This window comes from Amblyraja radiata, chromosome 3, assembly GCF_010909765.2.
Source record: "Amblyraja radiata isolate CabotCenter1 chromosome 3, sAmbRad1.1.pri, whole genome shotgun sequence".
In the NCBI taxonomy this organism is placed as follows: domain Eukaryota; kingdom Metazoa; phylum Chordata; class Chondrichthyes; order Rajiformes; family Rajidae; genus Amblyraja; species Amblyraja radiata.
Window position 1 is genome coordinate 107,602,510 of NC_045958.1, and position 18,177 is coordinate 107,620,686.

The window sequence follows — 18,177 nt, forward strand, 5'->3', positions numbered from 1 at the left end:
CCCACACTCCAAAGATGTGCAGGTTTGTAAGTTAATTGGCTTTGGTGAAAATTGTAAAATTGTCCCTTCGTGTATTGGCTAGTGTATGTGGTGATAGTGGAATCAAGGGATATGGGGAGAAGGCTAACGCACGGGTTATTGATTGGGGACGATCAGCCTTGATTACAATGAAAGGCGGTGCTGGCTCGAAGGGCCGAATGGCATCCTCCTGCACCTATTCTCTATGTTTCTATGTGGATGATCAGACATGATCACAGTGAATGGTGGTGCTGGCTCAAAGGGCCGAATGGCCTACTCCTGCATCTATTGTCTATTGTCCTGTAAAGCACAGCAGAATAAATTTATACTAGTTTAATTTGGAGAGACAGCGCGGAAACAGGCCCCTCGGCCCATAGTGTCCGTGACCGACAATTTACAGAAGCCAATTAACCTACAAACCTGCACGTCTTTGGAGTGTGGGAGGAAAGCGAAAGATCTCGAAGATCACGGGGGAAACGTGCAAACTCCGTACAGACAGCACCCTTAGTCGGGATCGAACCCTGGTCTCTGGCGCTGTGAGGCAGTAACTCTACCGCTGCGCCACCATGGATCAATTCCCCCATCATGGATAGATTACAGTTTGCTTATTTTACATAGGTTGCACAAAAATGGGTCTATCTGGGTCACAGGTTATAATCTCAGAGCCTCCAGGGGGCACACTGGAGTTACTCCACGCATGTTGATTGGTCATGAGTGTTTTATTGTCATATGTCCCGGATAGAACAATGAAATTCTTACTTGCTGCAGCACAACAGAATATATAAACATAGTACACTGTAAACAATATAATAAATGAGGAAATGTTTAGCATACACACATATATATATGGCTGATGCAGGCAAGTTGGACCGAAGGGCCTGTTTCAAAGCTGTAGGTACATGTGTAGGAAGCTGTAGGACTCTGTGACCTGAAACAATAATAGTGCAAAAAGACAAAATAAATGTCCCCAAGTCTACGTAGTTTAGAGCTTATGGAATTCATTGCCATAAGCCATGTCAATGGGTATTTTTAAGGCAGAGGTTGGCAGATTTTTGATTGGTACGGGTGTTAGGGGTTACGGGGAGAAGGCAGGAGAATGGGGTTGAGATGGAAAGATAGATAAACCCATGATTGAATGGCGGAGTAGACTTGATGGGCCAAATGGTCTCATTCTGCCCCTAGAACTTATGATCTTAGTTTAGTTTAGTTTAGAGATGCAGTGCGGAAACAGGCCCCTTCGGCCCAACGGGTCTGCGCTGACCAGCGATCCCCGCACATGAACACTATTCTACGCCCACTAGGGACAATTTTTACATTCGCTGTAAAGGGTCTGTCCCACTTTGGCGTCATTTGCCCGTCATGCAGATGGCGCTCGAAGATTTTCTACGTCCCAAAATCCTGGGGCGCAGCGCACAACCGCGCGTCGTGCGTCGTGACGCGTAAATGATGTCGCGTAAATGACGCGCAAATGACGCCCAAGTGGGACAGGCCCTTAAGGCAGCAACTCTACCGCTGCGCCACCGTGACGGACCTTATGAACCTATTTGGAGGTTGTAGTGTTTAACAGCTGGTTTGGCTTTAGGGGAAGAAGCTGGTCCTGAACCTGGACGTTAGTATCAGATGCTCCAGGGAGCTGGTGATATATGGAGTGATTCGAACTCCAAGTAATTTTCAGGCCAGTGAAGATTTCCATCATCCCCGTTCCAATATTATAAAAATATCATGTAAGACTAGGTCTTGCGTTTATAAAAACTCCAATGAACTGAAACGTGCCGCCTGCAATACTGCGAGACTTGACATTTATTCTGCAAATTTTAATGGGAGGCAGATGTCTTTTTTATTTGCCACGACTCACATCAATAAATCTGCGGACACAAGATACTGCAGATACAGCGACCTGGAGCAAAGCACAAAGTGCTGGAGGAACTCCGTTTTAATTGTCAGGGGAGGCACAGTGCAACAGCTGATAGAGACATATGGGCCTGTCCCACTTAGGCGATATTCTCGGCGACTTGCCGGCACCCATCATAGTCGCAGTAGGTCGCTGAAAATGTTCAACGTGTTGAAAATCCAGCGGCGACCTGAACAAGGTAGGACTCTCTCCGCGACTGCTCACGACCATGCAGGCGAAATGTTGCAGGGTGACGCCTGTACAGTCGTGAGTAGTCACCTAAAGATTCGTACCTATTTCTGGTCGCCGCTGGATTTTCACGAAGCCCAATAGAGTCTCGCAACGTGGAAACATGCCCATCAGCCCAACTTTCCTATGCCTAACAAGATGCCCCATCTAAACTAGACCCCTTTGCCTGAAGTGGCCATATCCCTCTAAACCTTTCCTAACCATGTACCTGTTCACAGACATAAAATGCTGCAGTAACTCAGTAGGACAGGCAGCATCTCTGGAGAGAAGGAATGGATGACATTTCAGGTCGAGACCCTTCTTCAGACTCGTCGGACCAGTTTGTCTGTGTTGGCTGTGGGGGAGATGATAATGAAGCTAGTTTCACTGTTTATATTCAGTTGTCACAAATGGGATGATCTGCCATGATTACATTGAATGGCGGTGCTGGCTCGAAGGGCCGAATGGCCTACTCCTGCACCTTTTGTCTATTATTATCTATTTTAAATAAAGCACGACTGAACTATCGAACTATTGGAGCTCTTCCACAGCCAACAATGGACCATTGTGGGCTCCACCTTTCCTCATATGACAGTCCCGCCATCCCAGGGATCAATCTCGTGAACCTACGCTGCACTGCCACAATCACAAGGATGTCCTTCCTCAAATTAGGAGACCAAAACTGGACACAATACTTCAGATGTGGTCTTATCAGAGCCCCATACAACTGCAGAAGAACCTCTTTACTCCTATATTGAAATCCTCTTGTTATGAAGACCAACATTCCATTAGCTTTCTTCACTGCCTGCTGTACCTGTAAGCCAACTTTCAATGACCTGTGTACAAGGACGCCCAGGTCTCGCTGCACCTCCCCCTTACCTAACCTAACCCCATAGAGATAATAATCTGCCCCCTTGTTTTTGCCGCCAAAGTTGATAACCGCACATTTATCTATATTATACTGCATCTGCCACGCATCTGCCCACTCACTCAACCTGTCCAGGTCACCCTGCAACCTCCTAATATCCTCTTCACAGTTCACACTGCCACCCAGCTTTGTGTCATCCGCAAACTTGCTAGTGTTGCTCCTAATTCCCTCTTCCAAATCATTAATATATATGGTAAACAGTTGCGGCCCCAACACCGAGCCTTGCGGCACTCCACTCGCCACTGCCTGCCATGCTGAAAAGGACCCGTTCACTCCTACTCTTTGCTTCCGGTCTGCCAACCAATTTTCTATCCATATCAACACCCTACCCCCAATACCATGTGCTCTAATTTTAGTCACCAGTCTCCCGTGCGGGACCTTATCAAAGGTTTTCTGAAAGTCTAGATACACTACATCCACTGGCACCCCTTCATCCATTTTACTTGTCACATCCTCAAAAAATTCCAGAAGATTAGTCAAGCATGATTTCCCTTTCATAAATCCATGTTGACTTGGACTAATCCTTTTACTGCTATCCAAATGTCCCATTATTACCACTTTAATAATTGACTCCAGCATCTTTCCCACCACCGAAGTCAGGCTAACTGGTCTGTAATTCCCCGTTTTCTCTCTCGCTCCTTTCTTGAAAAGTGGGATAACATTAGCTATCCTCCAATCCACAGGAACTGATCCTGAATATATTGAACATTGGAGAATGATCACCAATGCGTCCACTATTTCTAGAGCCACCTCCCTGAGGACCCTGGGATGCAGACCATCAGGCCCAGGGGATTTATCATCCTTCAGTCCCATTAGCCTACCCAATACTATTTCTCGCCTCATGAAAATTTATTTCAGTTCCTCTACCCCCTTAGATCCTCTGTCCTCCAGTACATCTGAGAGATTGTTTGTGCCTTCCTTAGTGAAGACAAATCCGAAGTACGTGTTCAACTCTTCTGCCATTTCCTTGTTGCCCATAATAATTTCACCCGTGTCTGCCTTCAAGGGACCCACATTTGACTTTGCTACTCTTTTTCCCTTAACATATCTAAAGAAGCTTTTACTGTCCTTCTTTATATTCCTGGCCAGCTTCCCCTCGTACTTCATCTTTTCAGCCCGTTTTGTTTCCTTCTGTTCTCCTATGAAAGTTTCCCAATCCTCTGGCTTCCGGTTACTCTTTGCTGTGTTATACATCTTTTCTTTTAGTTTTATTCTATCCCTAACTTCTCTTGTCAGCCACAGTTGCCTCCTACTCCCCTCAGAATCTTTCTTCCTTTTTGGAATGAAATGATCCTGCGTCTTCCGGATTATGCCCTGAAATTCCTGCAATTGCTGTTCCACCGTCATTCCTGCTAGGATCCCTTGGCCAGCTCCCCTCTCATGCATTCATAGTCCCCTTTGTTCAACTGCATCACTGACACTTCCGATTTAACCTTCTCCTTCTCAAATTGCGGATTAAAACTAATCATATTATGATCACTACCTCCAAGCGGTTCCTTTACCTCGAGTTCTCTTATCATATCTGGTTCATTGGACAACACTAAATCCAGAATTGCCTTTTCTCTGGTCGGCTCCATTGCAAGCTGCTCTAAGAGACATTCTACAAACTCTCTTTCTTGAGGTCCTGAACCAACCTGATTTTCCCAGTCTACCTTCATATTGAAATCCCCCATCACCACAGTGGCATTAGCTTTGTTCATGCCAGTTTTAACTCCTGCTGCAACTTAGACCCTACATCCGGGCTACTATTTGGGGGTCTGTAGATAATGCCAATTAGTGTCTTCTTGCCTTTACAATTCCTCAACTCAATCCATAGTGATTCTACCTCGTCACTCCCTTTGTCTTCCCTCGCAAGGGGCTGAATTCCATCCCTCACCAACAGAGCTACAACCCTCCTCTGCCCCCTCAACTGCCCTCCTGATCATGGCTGACCATCGACAATCAGTACCCCGTTCCTGCCTTCTCTCTTCATTCCGCTAGCCATTAGAGCTCTATCTAATTCTCTTTTGAATGCATCCACTGGGAATGATCAGCCATGATTACATTGAATGGCGGTGCTGGCTCGAAGGGCCGAATGGCCTACTCCTGCACCTATTGTCTATTGTCTACTGTCTAAATTGCTGCCTTTCTTTCTTAAGGACCTTTATGGACGTCTATTTCATTGATGGCAATGGCCTCGTTGTCAATCCGGATGTTATCAGCGGGTGAGTTTTATATTTAATGGTTAGAATTACTTTTATTACCTCTTCCAAAGAGATTAGCTGGCAGTAGCTGGCATTTATGAATCCATAACTTCCCATTAAGCCTGTAGTTAGTCCGGTACAAATATAAATCTTAGCCATAAACTCGAAGATAGACACAAGATGCTGGAGGAACTCGGCGGGACAGGCAGCATCTCTGGAGAGAAGGAATGGGTGATGTTTCGGGGAGAGACCCTTCTTCAGATTAGCCATAAAGTCGATTGGCAGAAATTAGACCAGCGATCCCTGCACACTGGGGACAATTTACTATTTTTACCCAAGCCAATGAACCTACAAACGTGTACGTCCTTGGAATGTGGGAGGAGACGGGTGATCTCAGAGAAAACCCAAGAAGGTTACGAGGAGAACGTAAAAACTCCGCATAGACAGCGCCCGTAGTCCGGACCGAACCCGCGTCTCTGGGTCTTAAAGGCTGGGTCTCAGGGCTCTTAAAGATAGCGGAGTCTGGAGATATGGGGAGAAGGCAGGAACGGGGTACTGATTGGGGATGATCAGCCATGATCACATTGAATGGCGGTGCTGGCTCGAAGGGCCTAATGGCCTACTCCTGCACCTATTGTCTATTGTCTATAAGGATTGCCCATTGCACGGGATCAGGGTGATGACGCATGCATTTTATTTTGTGTGAAACAAATGAAAGTTGAGGTTGGATTGTCAGGCAATCATCTTCATAATGGTGCAATGATACTTAATTCTCACATGAACCTAGATACAGTGAGATTCTTTGTTTTGGATACAATTCTATAAAATTGTACTGTCATGCACAATCACAGGTAGCAGCACGGTGGAGCAGCGGTAGAGTTGCCGCCTCACAGTGCCAGAGACCCAGGTTCGATCCTGACTACGGGTGCTGTCTGTACGGAGTTTGTACCTTCTCCCCGTGACCTGCGTGGGTTTTCTCCAGATGTACCTGTCTAAATGTTCCTTAAGTGTTGTGATAGTACCTGCCTCAACTACCTCCTCCAGCAGCTCATTCCATACGCCCATCAATATTTGCGTAAAAATTGGTGGGTGTATGGAACGAGCTGCCAGATGAGGTAGTTGAGACAGGCACTATCCCAATGTTTAAGAAAGAGTTAAGACAGGTACATGGATAGGACAGGTCTGGAGGGATATGGATCAAATGCGGGCAGGTGGGACTGGTGTAGCTGGGTCATGTTGGTCAGCATGGGCAAGTTTTATGAATAAGGGGTAAGCCATTTAGAATGGAGATGAGGATAGACTTTTTCACACAGAGAGTTGTGAGTCTGTGGAAATCTCTGCCTCAGAGGGCAGTGGAGGCCGGTTCTCTGGATACTATCAAGAGCTAGATAGGGCTCTTAAAGATAGCGGAATCAGGGGATATGGGGAGAAGGCAGGAACGGGGTACTGATTGGGGATGATCAGCCATGATCACATTGAATGGCGGTGCTGGCTCGAAGGGCCGAATGGCCTACTCCTGCACCTATTGACTATTGTCTATTGAGCCAAAGGGCCTGTTTCCACTTTTCTTAGGTTCTTGGAGCAGAAGAAGGCCTTTCAGTCCATCAAGTCTACTCCGCCATTCAATCATGGCTGATCTATCTCTCCCTCTCAACCCCATTCTCCTGCCCTCTCCCCATATCCCCTGACACCCATACTGATTAAGTAGCGTCACACAAGTATGGGAGAATGTAACATGTTTATGTTTCAGCATTTCTGAAATCCTGGGATAGTTGCTTTTCATGTATTCTTGTGTAAACTTGCCTGGGCGGGGCAAATAGCTTGGAAGCTTAGTTTAGTTTAGAGGTACAGCGCAGAATCAGGCCCGTCGGCCCATCATGTCCACGCTGACCAGCGATCCCCGCACACTAGCACTATCCTACACACACTAGAGACAATTTACAATTTTACCAAGCCAATTAACCTACGAACCTGCACGTCTTTGGAGTGTGAGAGGAAACCGGAGCACCAGGAGAAAACCCACGCAGGTCACGGGATGAACGTACAAACTCCGACAGACAGCACCCGTAGTCAGGATAGAACCCGGGTCTCTGGCGCTGTAAAGGGCCTGTCCCACTTTCACGACCTAGTTCACAACCTCTGCCGAGTTTGCCCTTGACTCATACTCGCAGCATGGTCGTCACGAGGTCGTAGGAGGTCGTAGGTATATCGTAGCAGGCCGTGATGCTAGTCGTAGGTACTCATGGCATCAAGTAGGTCGGGGCATTTTTGTAGCATGATGAAAAATGGCCACGAGTAAAAAAGGTGGTGAATTAGGTCGTGAAAGTGGGACAGGCCCTTTAGGCAGCAACTCTACCACTGCGCCACCGTGCCGCCCATACGCTCCATAGCTAAATTCCTGAAAATACTTTGTACCACTAAAGTACATTAAAAGTCTATTAAAAAAAAAATCATGTAATCTCATTTCAAAATTTTATATCATAGTTTACGATGTAAGCGTTTATTAAGTCTTTATTGTCTTTAAATTACAGAGAGTTATAGACAATAGACAATAGACAATAGGTGCAGGAGTAGGCCATTCGGCCCTTCGAGCCAGCACCGCCATTCAATGTGATCATGGCTGATCATCTGCAATCAGTACCCCGTTCCTGCCTTCTCCCCATATCCTCTGACTCCGCTATCTTTAAGATCCCTATCTAGCTCTCTGTTGAAAGCATCCAGAGAACCGGCCTCCACCGTCCTCTGCGGCAGAGAATTCCACACACTCACAACTCTGTAAGAAAAATTGTTTCCTCGTCTCCGTTCTAAATGGCTTACCCCTATCCTTAAACTGTGGCCCCTGGTTCTGGACTCCCCCAACATCGGGAACATGTTTCCTGCCTCCAGCGTGTCCAAACTTTTAACAATCATATAATATGCCCTCTCATCCTTCTAAACTCTAGAGTGTACAAGCCCAGCTGCTTCATTCTTTCAGCATATGACAGTCCCGCCATCCCGGGAATTAACCTTATAAACCTACGCTGCACTCCCTCAATATATTAATCAACAGGATATGTTTTGTTTTATTGTGAATAATGGAAGTATCTTTATTTTTAGAGAAATAGAAAAAAATGTTTCAACTCTTTCCAGCCTTATTGAACTCGGTTTGAGGTCTGTGGTAAGTGAATTGATCTCCATTCCCTACCTTGTGGCACTGCTGATGGCTAAACCTTTTAGTTCCTATGTGCATATAATTTATGTGCATATAGAACTGAACTGTTCTGTATTTTTGCTTACAATATTCTGTTGTGCTGCAGCAAGTAAGAATGTCATTGTCCTCTCTGGGACACATGACAATAAAACACTCTTGACTCTAGACTTGACTTGTTCAAGACGGAACTGCAGATGCTGGAAAATCGAAGGTAGACAAAATTGCTGGAGAAACTCACCCTCTAGACTTGACTTGACTAGTTCAGTTAAGGGCTTGTCCCACCAGCATACGATAGCATGCGTCTAGCGCGACCAAACGTGGTCGCTTGAGGCGTACGACATCGCGCGGGGCTCCAAAAATCTTGCACTGTTTGAAAATACCGCGCGACAACGGCCTGTCGGCTCGCAGCCGCATTGAGGCCGTACGCAACGTCTTGACGGCATACGCAGCGTCTTGACGGCGTACGCCTAGCGCGTGGCGTTGCACGATGACATCACCGCCCGGCATCCCGTTGCGCGATGACATCACCGCCCGATGCCGTGCGACGTCCAAATTCAGTCGGCCCGCCTCCTGCCCAGCTGATTGGTGAGTTTGACGTAAATTACGTCACGCGCGAACTTAGCATGAACTCAGCGCAAACTCCGCTTCCGTTTGGTCGTGCTAGACGCATGCAATCGCACGCTGGTAGGACAGGCCCTTTAGCCCAGGGGATCAAGGAAAGTGCGCTCACGTCGCGGCCCCCTGTTTCCACCAATCTTTCCACCACCACGCACAAGAAGCGACAAGACAGACACCATTGTATGCAGATGCCGAGAAGCGTGTTTCCCTCTGGCTGAACAACTTCTGATTTTGTGTGTGGACTCAATAAGAAGAAGTTAGCCCAGACCATCGCAGTATAACTTTATATACTCCAGTCAACTCCCTTGTCCAACTCACTGACAAAGACTGTGTTCCAGCTCTACATAGACAGGCATTGCCCCAGCCAGCTGCTTGAAATAATGCAGTGTGGACCACAATATCTTCTACGGATACCAACATCAACAGATACTAACTTCCACAGATGCGCTGTAGAAAGCATTTTATCGGGATGCATCGCAGCTTGGTTTAGGAACAGCCCCATCAAAGACCCGCAAGAAATTGTGGAGAATTGTGGACACCGCCCAGGCCATCACACAAACCATCCTCCCTTCCATTGACTCCATCTACAACTCACGATGCCTCGGCAAGGCCAGCAGCATAATCAAGGACCAGTCGCACCCTGGCCACTCCCTCTTCTCCCCTCTCCCATCAGGCAAAAGGTACAGAAGTGTGAAAACGCACACCTCCAGATTCAGGGACGGCTTCTTCCCAGCTGTGAACCATCCTACCACAACCAGAGAGCAGTGCTGAACTACTATCTGCTTCTTTGGTGCCACTCGGACTATCCTTGCTCAGACTTTGCTGACTTTATGTTACCGATCTTGGGGGAGTCCAGAACCAGGGGCCACAGTTTAAGAATAAGGGGTAAGCCATTTTGAACGGAGACGAGGAAACATGTTTTCACACAATGAGTTGATTAGCCATGATCACATTGACACTAGACAATAGACAATAGGTGCAGGAGTAGGCCATTTGGCCCTTCGAGCCAGCACTGCCATTCAATGTGATCATGGCTGATCATCCCAAATCAGTACCCCGTTCCTGCCTTCTCCCCATATCCCCATATCCCTGCTGTCTTTAAGAGCCCTATCTAGCTCTCTCTTGAAAGCATCCAGAGAACCTGCCTCCACCGCCCTCTGAGGCAGAGAATTGAATGGCGGTGCTGGCTCGAAGGGCCGAATGGCCTACTCCTGCACCAATTGTCTATTGTCTATTGTCTATTTATCGTGCACTGAATGTTATTCCATTATCATGTATCTATTCACTGTAAACGGCTCGATTGTAGTCATTCCGCTGACGGATTAGCACGCAACAAAAGCTTTTCACTGTACCTCGGTACACGTGACAATAAAATAAAGTGTAAAACTGTAATCAAGTCGAGTAATTGGCTTCCCTTTCTTTCCAGGGATCTCTCTCATCTCGGCTCAAAGCTGATAACGAAGCAGCCTTGCACAGAGTGATATTTATATTAGCCGCCGCCAACATAACGTCTATTGCCCTGGCGGTGCTTATCCCTCTGTGCATTAGACAAAGGTTAGTTTGCACGTTCTCCCTGTGACCGCGTGGGTTTTCTCCCGGTGCTCCTGTTTCATCCAAATATCTACAGGTTTTGTTAGGTAAATTGGCCTCCGTAAAAATTATAAATCGTCCCTAATGTGTGTGTAGGATAGTGCTTGTGTGCGGAGTGATCACTGGTTGGTGTGGACTCAGTGGGCCGAAGGGCCTGTTTCCAGGCTGCATCTTTAACATTTAAAGTCTGAAGTAGATGCCATGTTGGATGGTTTCAGCTACAGGGAGTTTGGATGGACTTGGATTACTTTCTCTGGAATAGTTGAGGTTGAGGAGAGACAATAGAAGTATATAAAATGATGAGAGGCACAGATAGGGAAGGCAGTCAGAACCATTTTCCCAGGGTGGTAATATCCAACACTGGAAATGGGCGATCATGGTGGCACAGCGGTAGAGTTGCTGTCTTACAGCGAATACAGCGCCGGAGACTCAGGCTCGATCCCGACTACAGGTGCTGTCTTGACAGAGTTTGTACCTTCTCCCCGTGACCTGCGTGGGTTTTCTCCGAGATCTTCGGATTCCTCCCACACTCCAAAGACGTACAGGTTTGTGGGTTAATTGGCTTGGTATAAATGTAAAAATTGTCGCTAGTGGGTGTAGGATAGCGTTCATGTGCGGGGATCGCTGGTCGCGCGGACCCAGTGGGCCGAAGGGCCTGTTTCCGAGCTGTATCTCTAAACTAGAGTTTAATTCAATTTAATTTAGTTTAGTTTCTTATTGTCACGTACAGGGAAAGGCTTTTTTATTGTGTGTTGTCCACAATGAAGAAATGATTACACTCTCGCACTGTACAAATACATGATAAAGAGTATAGGGGGCATAGCTATAAGATGAGAGGGGGAAAGTTTAAAGGAGATGTGCGGGGCAGGTTTTTTTACACAGGTGGGTGCCTGGAACACGCTGCCAGGGGTGGTAGTGGAGGCTGATACGATAATGGTTTTAAGAGGCTTTTAGATAGGCACATGGATATGCAGGGATATGGATCACGTGCAGGAAGAGGAGGTTAGTTTAGCTTGGCATCATGTTCAGCACAGACATTGTGGGCCGAAGGGCCCGTTCCTGTGCTGTACCGTTCTATGTGTAGGAAGGAACCGCGGATGCTGGTTTAAACTGAATATCGGCGCAAAAAGCTGGAGTAACTCAGCGGGTCAGACAGCATCTCTGAATGGAGAGAAGGAATAGGTAACATTTCGGGTCAAGACCGTCCTTCAGACAGTCTGAAGAAGGTTCTCGACCCGAAACGTCACCTATCCATGTTCTCCACAGATGCTGTCTGACCCGCTGCGTTACTCCAGCACTCTGTGAAACGTCACCTATCCATGTTCTCCAGAGATGCTGCCTGACCCGCTGAGTTACTCCAGCATTATGTGAAAAGTCACCTATCCAGGTTCTCCAGAGATGCTGCCTGACCCGCTGAGTTACTCCAGCTTTCTGCGTCTATCTTCTGTACAGTTCTATGTTCTATGATCTATGAATACATTTCCAGCAACGCTTTCGATGCAGACCTGTGAGTTTCCCTCATTTAAACATTTTTTTATTGCCTGTTCTTGGCCTTCCAGTTTATAGTAAGATAGGCAGTGACGAAAATGACCCAGAATAAACCATTGTCAAAGTGGCAGGCAGCCAAATGGTAAATATTTGTGATATTTACAAAGCTGCACATCACAGTTCTAGCCATGCTTGTTACAAATTATAGAACATGCTGTTTTAAAAAAAGTAACTTTTTTATGAGTGTTTTTCAGTGACTTTTCGAGGATCGTTTTTTTTTTTGACGGCTTGGCTGATTTAAAAAATAAAACATCTGCAAAAACTTACCATCAATATCATTTCTCCAGATATCGACGGCAGTTGAAGGCTGCTGCAGCAATAAGTGTGGCGGAGCTGACCTCTGTGAGAAGGAACCCCATGGTGTTTGATATACCTGGAACAAACATGTACACTATCGAAGGGTCAGGTCAAATATTACTAGATTTCATTCCGTTTGGTTTATTGTCACGTGCACCGAGGTACAGTGAAAAGCTTGATTGTTGCGTGCCGGCCACTCAGCAGAAAGTCAATACATGATTATAATCGATCCATTTCGATTGAGCTCTAGGGACTAGTGGAATCGAGGGATATGGGGAGAAGGCAGGCACGGGTTATTGATTGGGGATGATCTGCCATGATCACAATGAATGGCGGTGCTGGCTCGAAGGGCTGAATGGCCTCCTCCTGCACCTATTTTCTATGTTTCTATTTACAGTGTACACATTACCTGATAAGGGGATCAAATGCTGGAGAAACTCGGCGGGTGCGGCAGCATCTATGGAGCGAAGGAAATAGGCAACGTTTCCTGTGGAAACGTTGCCTATTTCCTTTGCTCCATAGATGCTGCCGCACCCGTTGAGTTTCTCCAGCATTTTTGTCTACCTTCGATTTTCCAGCATCTGCAGTTGCTTCTTGAACCTGACAAAGGGGATAACGTTCAGTGCAAGGTAACGCCAGTAAAGTCCAATCAAGGATAGTCCGAGGGTCTCCAGATGAGGTGGATAGTAGTTCAGGACCGCTCTCTGGTTGTGGTAGGATGGTTCAGTTGCCTGATAACAGCTGGGAAGAAACTGTCCTTGAATCTGGAGGTGTGCGTTTTCACACTTCTGTACCTCTTGACTGATGGGAGAGGGGAGAAGTAGGAGTCTTAGATTCATTAACTCATCCAACCGACCGAGATGCCCCAATCTAAGCTAGTCCCATTTAGCGCAAATCCCACTCAACCTGTTAGTTTAGTTTAGTTTGGTGATACAGTGCGGAAATGAATGAATGAATGAATATGTTTATTGGCCAAGTATTTATGTACAAGGAATTTCCCAGTGCTCTGCCCTTTGGCCCACCGAGTCCACGCCGACCAGCGATCCCCAGACACTAACACTATCCTACACACACTAGGGACAATTTACAATTATACCAAAGGCAATTAACCTACAAACCTGCACGTCTTTGGAGTGTGGGAGGAAACCGGAGATCTATGAGAAAACCCACACAGGTCACGGGGAGAACGTACAAACCCGTAGTCAGGATCGAACTCGGGTCTCGGTTTTCTCTGGGGGTTCTGGTTTCCTATCACACTCCAAAGACGTACAGGTTTGTAGGTTAATTTGACTTCGGTAAAAAATGTAAATTGACCCTAGTGTGTGTAGATTATTGTTAGTGTGCGGGGATCGCTGGTCGGCGTGGACTCGGTGGGCCGAAGGGCTTGTTTCCACGCTGTTTCTCTAAAATAAACCAAACGAATGAATGTAGGTCACAAAATGCTGGGGTAACTCAGCGGGGGGACAGGCAGCATCTCTGGAGAGAAGGAATGGGTGACGTTTTGGGTCAAGACCCTTCTTCAACTAAATGAAGGTCTCATTAGCAAGACATGGATTCACGATACGATACGATGGAACTTTATTCTTCCCCGAAAACTTGAAATGAAAAGTGAAAACAAAATGAAATAGACAAACGAGTGTTTCCTGGCTGCCGTGTGCACAGTGCCTTCACCGGAACAAGTGAACAAACAAACAAACAAACACAGACTTATCCCCTGGACAGAGAATTTTAAACTAGAGTCCCCCCCCCCCCCCCCCCCCCTCAACACTGGGTCCCCTTATGTTGTTCCACCGTCCCTCTCGGCCGTCCCCCCATGCCGGGTCACCATTGTCATCTCCTCGCCCCTCACGCTCATCAACCGCTGAACGCGGGTCGATTGCGGTGCCCCATCGCCACCGAAAATCCTGCTGCTCTCAAGGTTGCTGCCGAGGCTCCTGTTGCCGCCGAGGCTCCTGTTGCCGCCAAGGCTCCTGTTGCCACGAGGCCCTGTTGCCGCCGAGGCTCCTGTTGCCGCCAAGGCTCCTGTTGCCGCTGAGGCTCCCACTGTCCCTGAGGCTCCTGTTGCCGCCAAGGCTCCTGTTGCCGCCAAGGCTCCTGTTGCTGCCGAGGCTCCCACTGCCACCGAGGCTCCTGTTGCCACCGAGGCTCCTGTTGCCACCGAGGCTCCCACTGCCACCGAGGCCCCCGTTGCCACCGAGGCTCCCACTGCCACCGAGGCCCCCACTGCCACCGAGGCTCCCACTGCCACCGAGGCTCCTGTTGCCACCGAGGCTCCCGTTGCCACCGAGGCTCCCACTGCCACCGAGGCTCCCACTGCCACCGAGGCTCCCACTGCCACCGAGGCTCCTGTTGCCACCAAGGCTCCCACTGCCACCGAGGCTCCCACTGCCGTCTACGTCGAAGCTCACGCCACCAGCGAGGCTCCCGCCGCCGTTGCTGAGGTTCCTCCGCAAGGTGGAGCGGGCCTGCCCGGCTACCCGGGATACTCCCGCCACACACACCACTTCCCGGGACATGAAATAGCCTTCCTCAAAGATTTCTTTTAGCTAATGTGAGTTGACACCTTACTTTCTGATTGAGATTCTCCCGGGAAATTGATTAGTCCATGTGGAAAGCAGAGCTTCACAGAGTTGACTGGATCGGAAAGGTTCAGAGAGATATTGACCAAATGCGGGCACAGGGGACTACCTTAGATGGGGTATCTTGCTCAGCTGAAGGGGAGGGTGGAAGGGCTCAAGTTGAATGAGATTTAGAACGTGTTCAATGGTCCTTTATTGTCACATGTACTTATAAAGTCACAGAGTGACACAGCATGGAAAGAGGCCCACGCCAGCCAACATGTCCCATCTACGCTAGCCCCACCCCTCATCCTCCTGCACTCCAAGGAATAGAGTCCCAGCCTGCTCAACCTTTCCCTTCAGCTCAGGTCCTCAAGTCCCGGCAACATCCTTGTAAATCTTCTCTGCGCCCTTTCCAGCTTGAAGCCACCTTCCCTACAAAACAGTGACTAATCCAACTGAACACAAAGCTCTGTCCATGTACCTGTCTAAGTGTTTCTTGAACGTTGCGATTTTCCCTGCTCTGAATGAGTGCAGCCTCACTGACGTCTTATATAACTGCGGTCACGGTGGTCCAGCGGTAGAGTTGCTGCCTTACAGCGCCGGGGTCCCGGGTTCGATCCTGACTAAGGGTGCTGTCTATATGTTTGTACGTTCTCCCCGTGACCAGCGTAGGTTTTCTCCAGGATCTCCGGTTTCCTCCCACACTCCAAAGACGTACAGGTTTGTAGGCTAATTGGCTCGGTAAATGTAAAAATCGTCCCTAGTGGGTGTAGGATAGTGTTAGTGTGCGGGGATCAAACGTGTTGGTCAGCGCGGACCTGGGTGGGCCAAAGGGCCCGTTTCCGAGCTGTGTCTCTAAACTAAACGAATCTCAAAAACTAAACTCCAACATTAACAATTATTAATTGTCGATCTTCAGATCAAATCCAATCTGGAATAGAACGCAGATCAGTCAAGCAACCGGCAGCTTCAATGAAGATGCGCAGTTTGATCAGAAAAGGTTTGTGTTCACATTTCTGTAAAACCTATCTGCAGCATAGTTTAATCTTTTACTTTACTAAAACTAACAGATCTGTAATATGCTCTGATATACAGTTTGAACTCTCTTGATGATAATGCCATCGCTGATGGGAAGGATGAGCAGGATTACTTTAACGTTCGTGAGCCAAGCACCGACAAGTCTCAGGTAATTTTATAACCAGTCACGTGTGTTTTCTCGTTGCTTGCCCACGCCTCCATCTTGTGCCTCGGGGATTCATACTCCACTTCCAGACCATTGTGGGCTCCACATTCCCCTGATTATCAATGGACAATAGACAATAGGTTCAGGAGAAGGCCATTCGGCCCTTCGAGTCAGCACTGCCATTCAATGTGATCATGGCTGATCTTCGCCAATCAGCAGTGGCGGACTGGGTCTAAAAATATTGGTTGCCAGGAGACAAAGGGGGCCCACTTGCCATCGGGCAAGCTGACACCCTGGCCAGTCCGCCACTGCCAATCAGTACCCTGTTCCTGCCTTCTCCCCATATCCCCTGACTCCGCTATCTTTAAGAGCCCTATCTAGGTCTCTCTTGAAAGTATCCAGAGAACCAGCCTCCACCGCCCTCTGAGGCAGAGAATTCCACAGACTCACAACTCTCTGTGAGAAAAAGTGTTTCCTCATCTCCGTTCTAAATGGCTTACCCCTTATTCTTAAACTGTGGTCCCTGGTTCTGGACTCCCCCAACATCGGGAACATGTTTCCTGCCTCTAGCGTGTCCAAAACCTTATTAATCTTAAATGTTTTGAAAAGATGTGTAGGAAGGAACTGCAGATGCAAGTTTAAACCATAGGTAGAAACACTCAGCATATGACAGTCTCACCATCCCGGAAATTAACCTTGTAAACCTACGCTGCACTCCCTCAATAGCAAGAATGTCCTTCCTCAAATTAGGGGACCAAAACTGCACACAATATTCCAGGTGTGGTCTCTCTAGGGCCTGTACAACTGCAGAAGGTCCTCTTTGCACCATTCACTGCATGAGTCCTGCCCATGTTAGACTTCCCAAACTGCAACATCTCACATTTCTCTGTATTAAATTCCATCAACAATGTAATTTTGTGTCTCTAAACAAGGGGATATGGGGAGATGGCAGGAGAATGGGGTTGAGAGGGTGAGATCGATCAGCCTCGATTGAATGGCAGAGAGGACTTGATAGGCCGAATGGCCTCATTCTGCTTATAAAAAATGTGCATATTTAGTTTGATTGTGTTTATAGATTTTTCAAATCTAAACTTTGCAAATCCAGTGCTTGTATTTAGTGGCATGATGAGCTTTCATGCTAATGATACCTTGCACACAATGTTATTCCGTCATCATGTATCTATACACTGTAAATGGATCGATTGTAATCATGTATTGGCTTTCTGCTGACTGGTTAGCACGCATCAAAAGCTTTTCACTGTACCTCGGTACACGTGACAATAAACTAAACTGTAATCATCTTTTCTTCTCCTTGCAATTGCGACTTCAAACAGGAAAAAAGAAGCAATGTATTTCCCGTGAGCGCACGAAAAAGTGATTCGGAGAAAGCTCGAGAGGCAACAGTTCTCAACTTCCTTACTGTGGCCTTGGCATCGCGTGAAGACAGAAAATGTACAGAGGAGCTGAAATCTGGGGAAATGGTTCAATTATTCAACAATGACAGATCCAATGCTACTGATCTGTGAAGCAAGAAAGAAGAATCTTACATGTTGTGACTTTCTGGGTTGATGTAGAGTCTTAGCTGTGTGGAAGATTAGCTGTGTGTAACATTTGGATTTTTAACTTGGGGTATTGACACTGCACAGGCCTAGAGACAATGGCGGCTTAAAACAACCACCCAGAATAAACAGATAATGTGTGGAGTAACTCAGCGGCTCAGGCAGCATCTGTGGAGAACAAGGATAGGTGACGTTTCACAGAGTGCTGGAGTAACTCAGTGGGTCAGGCAGCATCTGTGGAGAACATGGATAGGTGACGTTTCACAGAGTGCTGGAGTAACTCAGTGGGTCAGGCAGCATTTGTGGAGAACATGTATAGGTGACGTTTCACAGAGTGCTGGAGTAACTCAGTGGGTCAGGCAGCATCTCTGGAGGACATGGAT

The 18,177-nt window shown here is 47.4% G+C and overlaps 1 protein-coding gene across 2 annotated transcripts in view; it reads left to right on the forward strand.

The window, feature by feature from the left end:
* LOC116971389 (cadherin-related family member 2-like) overlaps positions 1 to 17,942 on the forward strand; it is an 86,010-nt gene extending 68,068 nt beyond the window's left edge. For both annotated transcript variants that reach the window (XM_033018533.1, XM_033018534.1), the window contains exons 26-32: positions 5,204 to 5,269; positions 8,345 to 8,405; positions 10,483 to 10,610; positions 12,482 to 12,595; positions 15,972 to 16,052; positions 16,148 to 16,238; positions 17,570 to 17,942. In XM_033018533.1, the coding sequence (XP_032874424.1) occupies positions 5,204 to 5,269; positions 8,345 to 8,405; positions 10,483 to 10,610; positions 12,482 to 12,595; positions 15,972 to 16,052; positions 16,148 to 16,238; positions 17,570 to 17,761 (733 nt within the window). In that variant the 3' untranslated portion in view covers positions 17,762 to 17,942. The remainder of the gene's footprint in view (positions 1 to 5,203; positions 5,270 to 8,344; positions 8,406 to 10,482; positions 10,611 to 12,481; positions 12,596 to 15,971; positions 16,053 to 16,147; positions 16,239 to 17,569) is intronic.
* Positions 17,943 to 18,177: the final 235 nt, after the last annotated feature.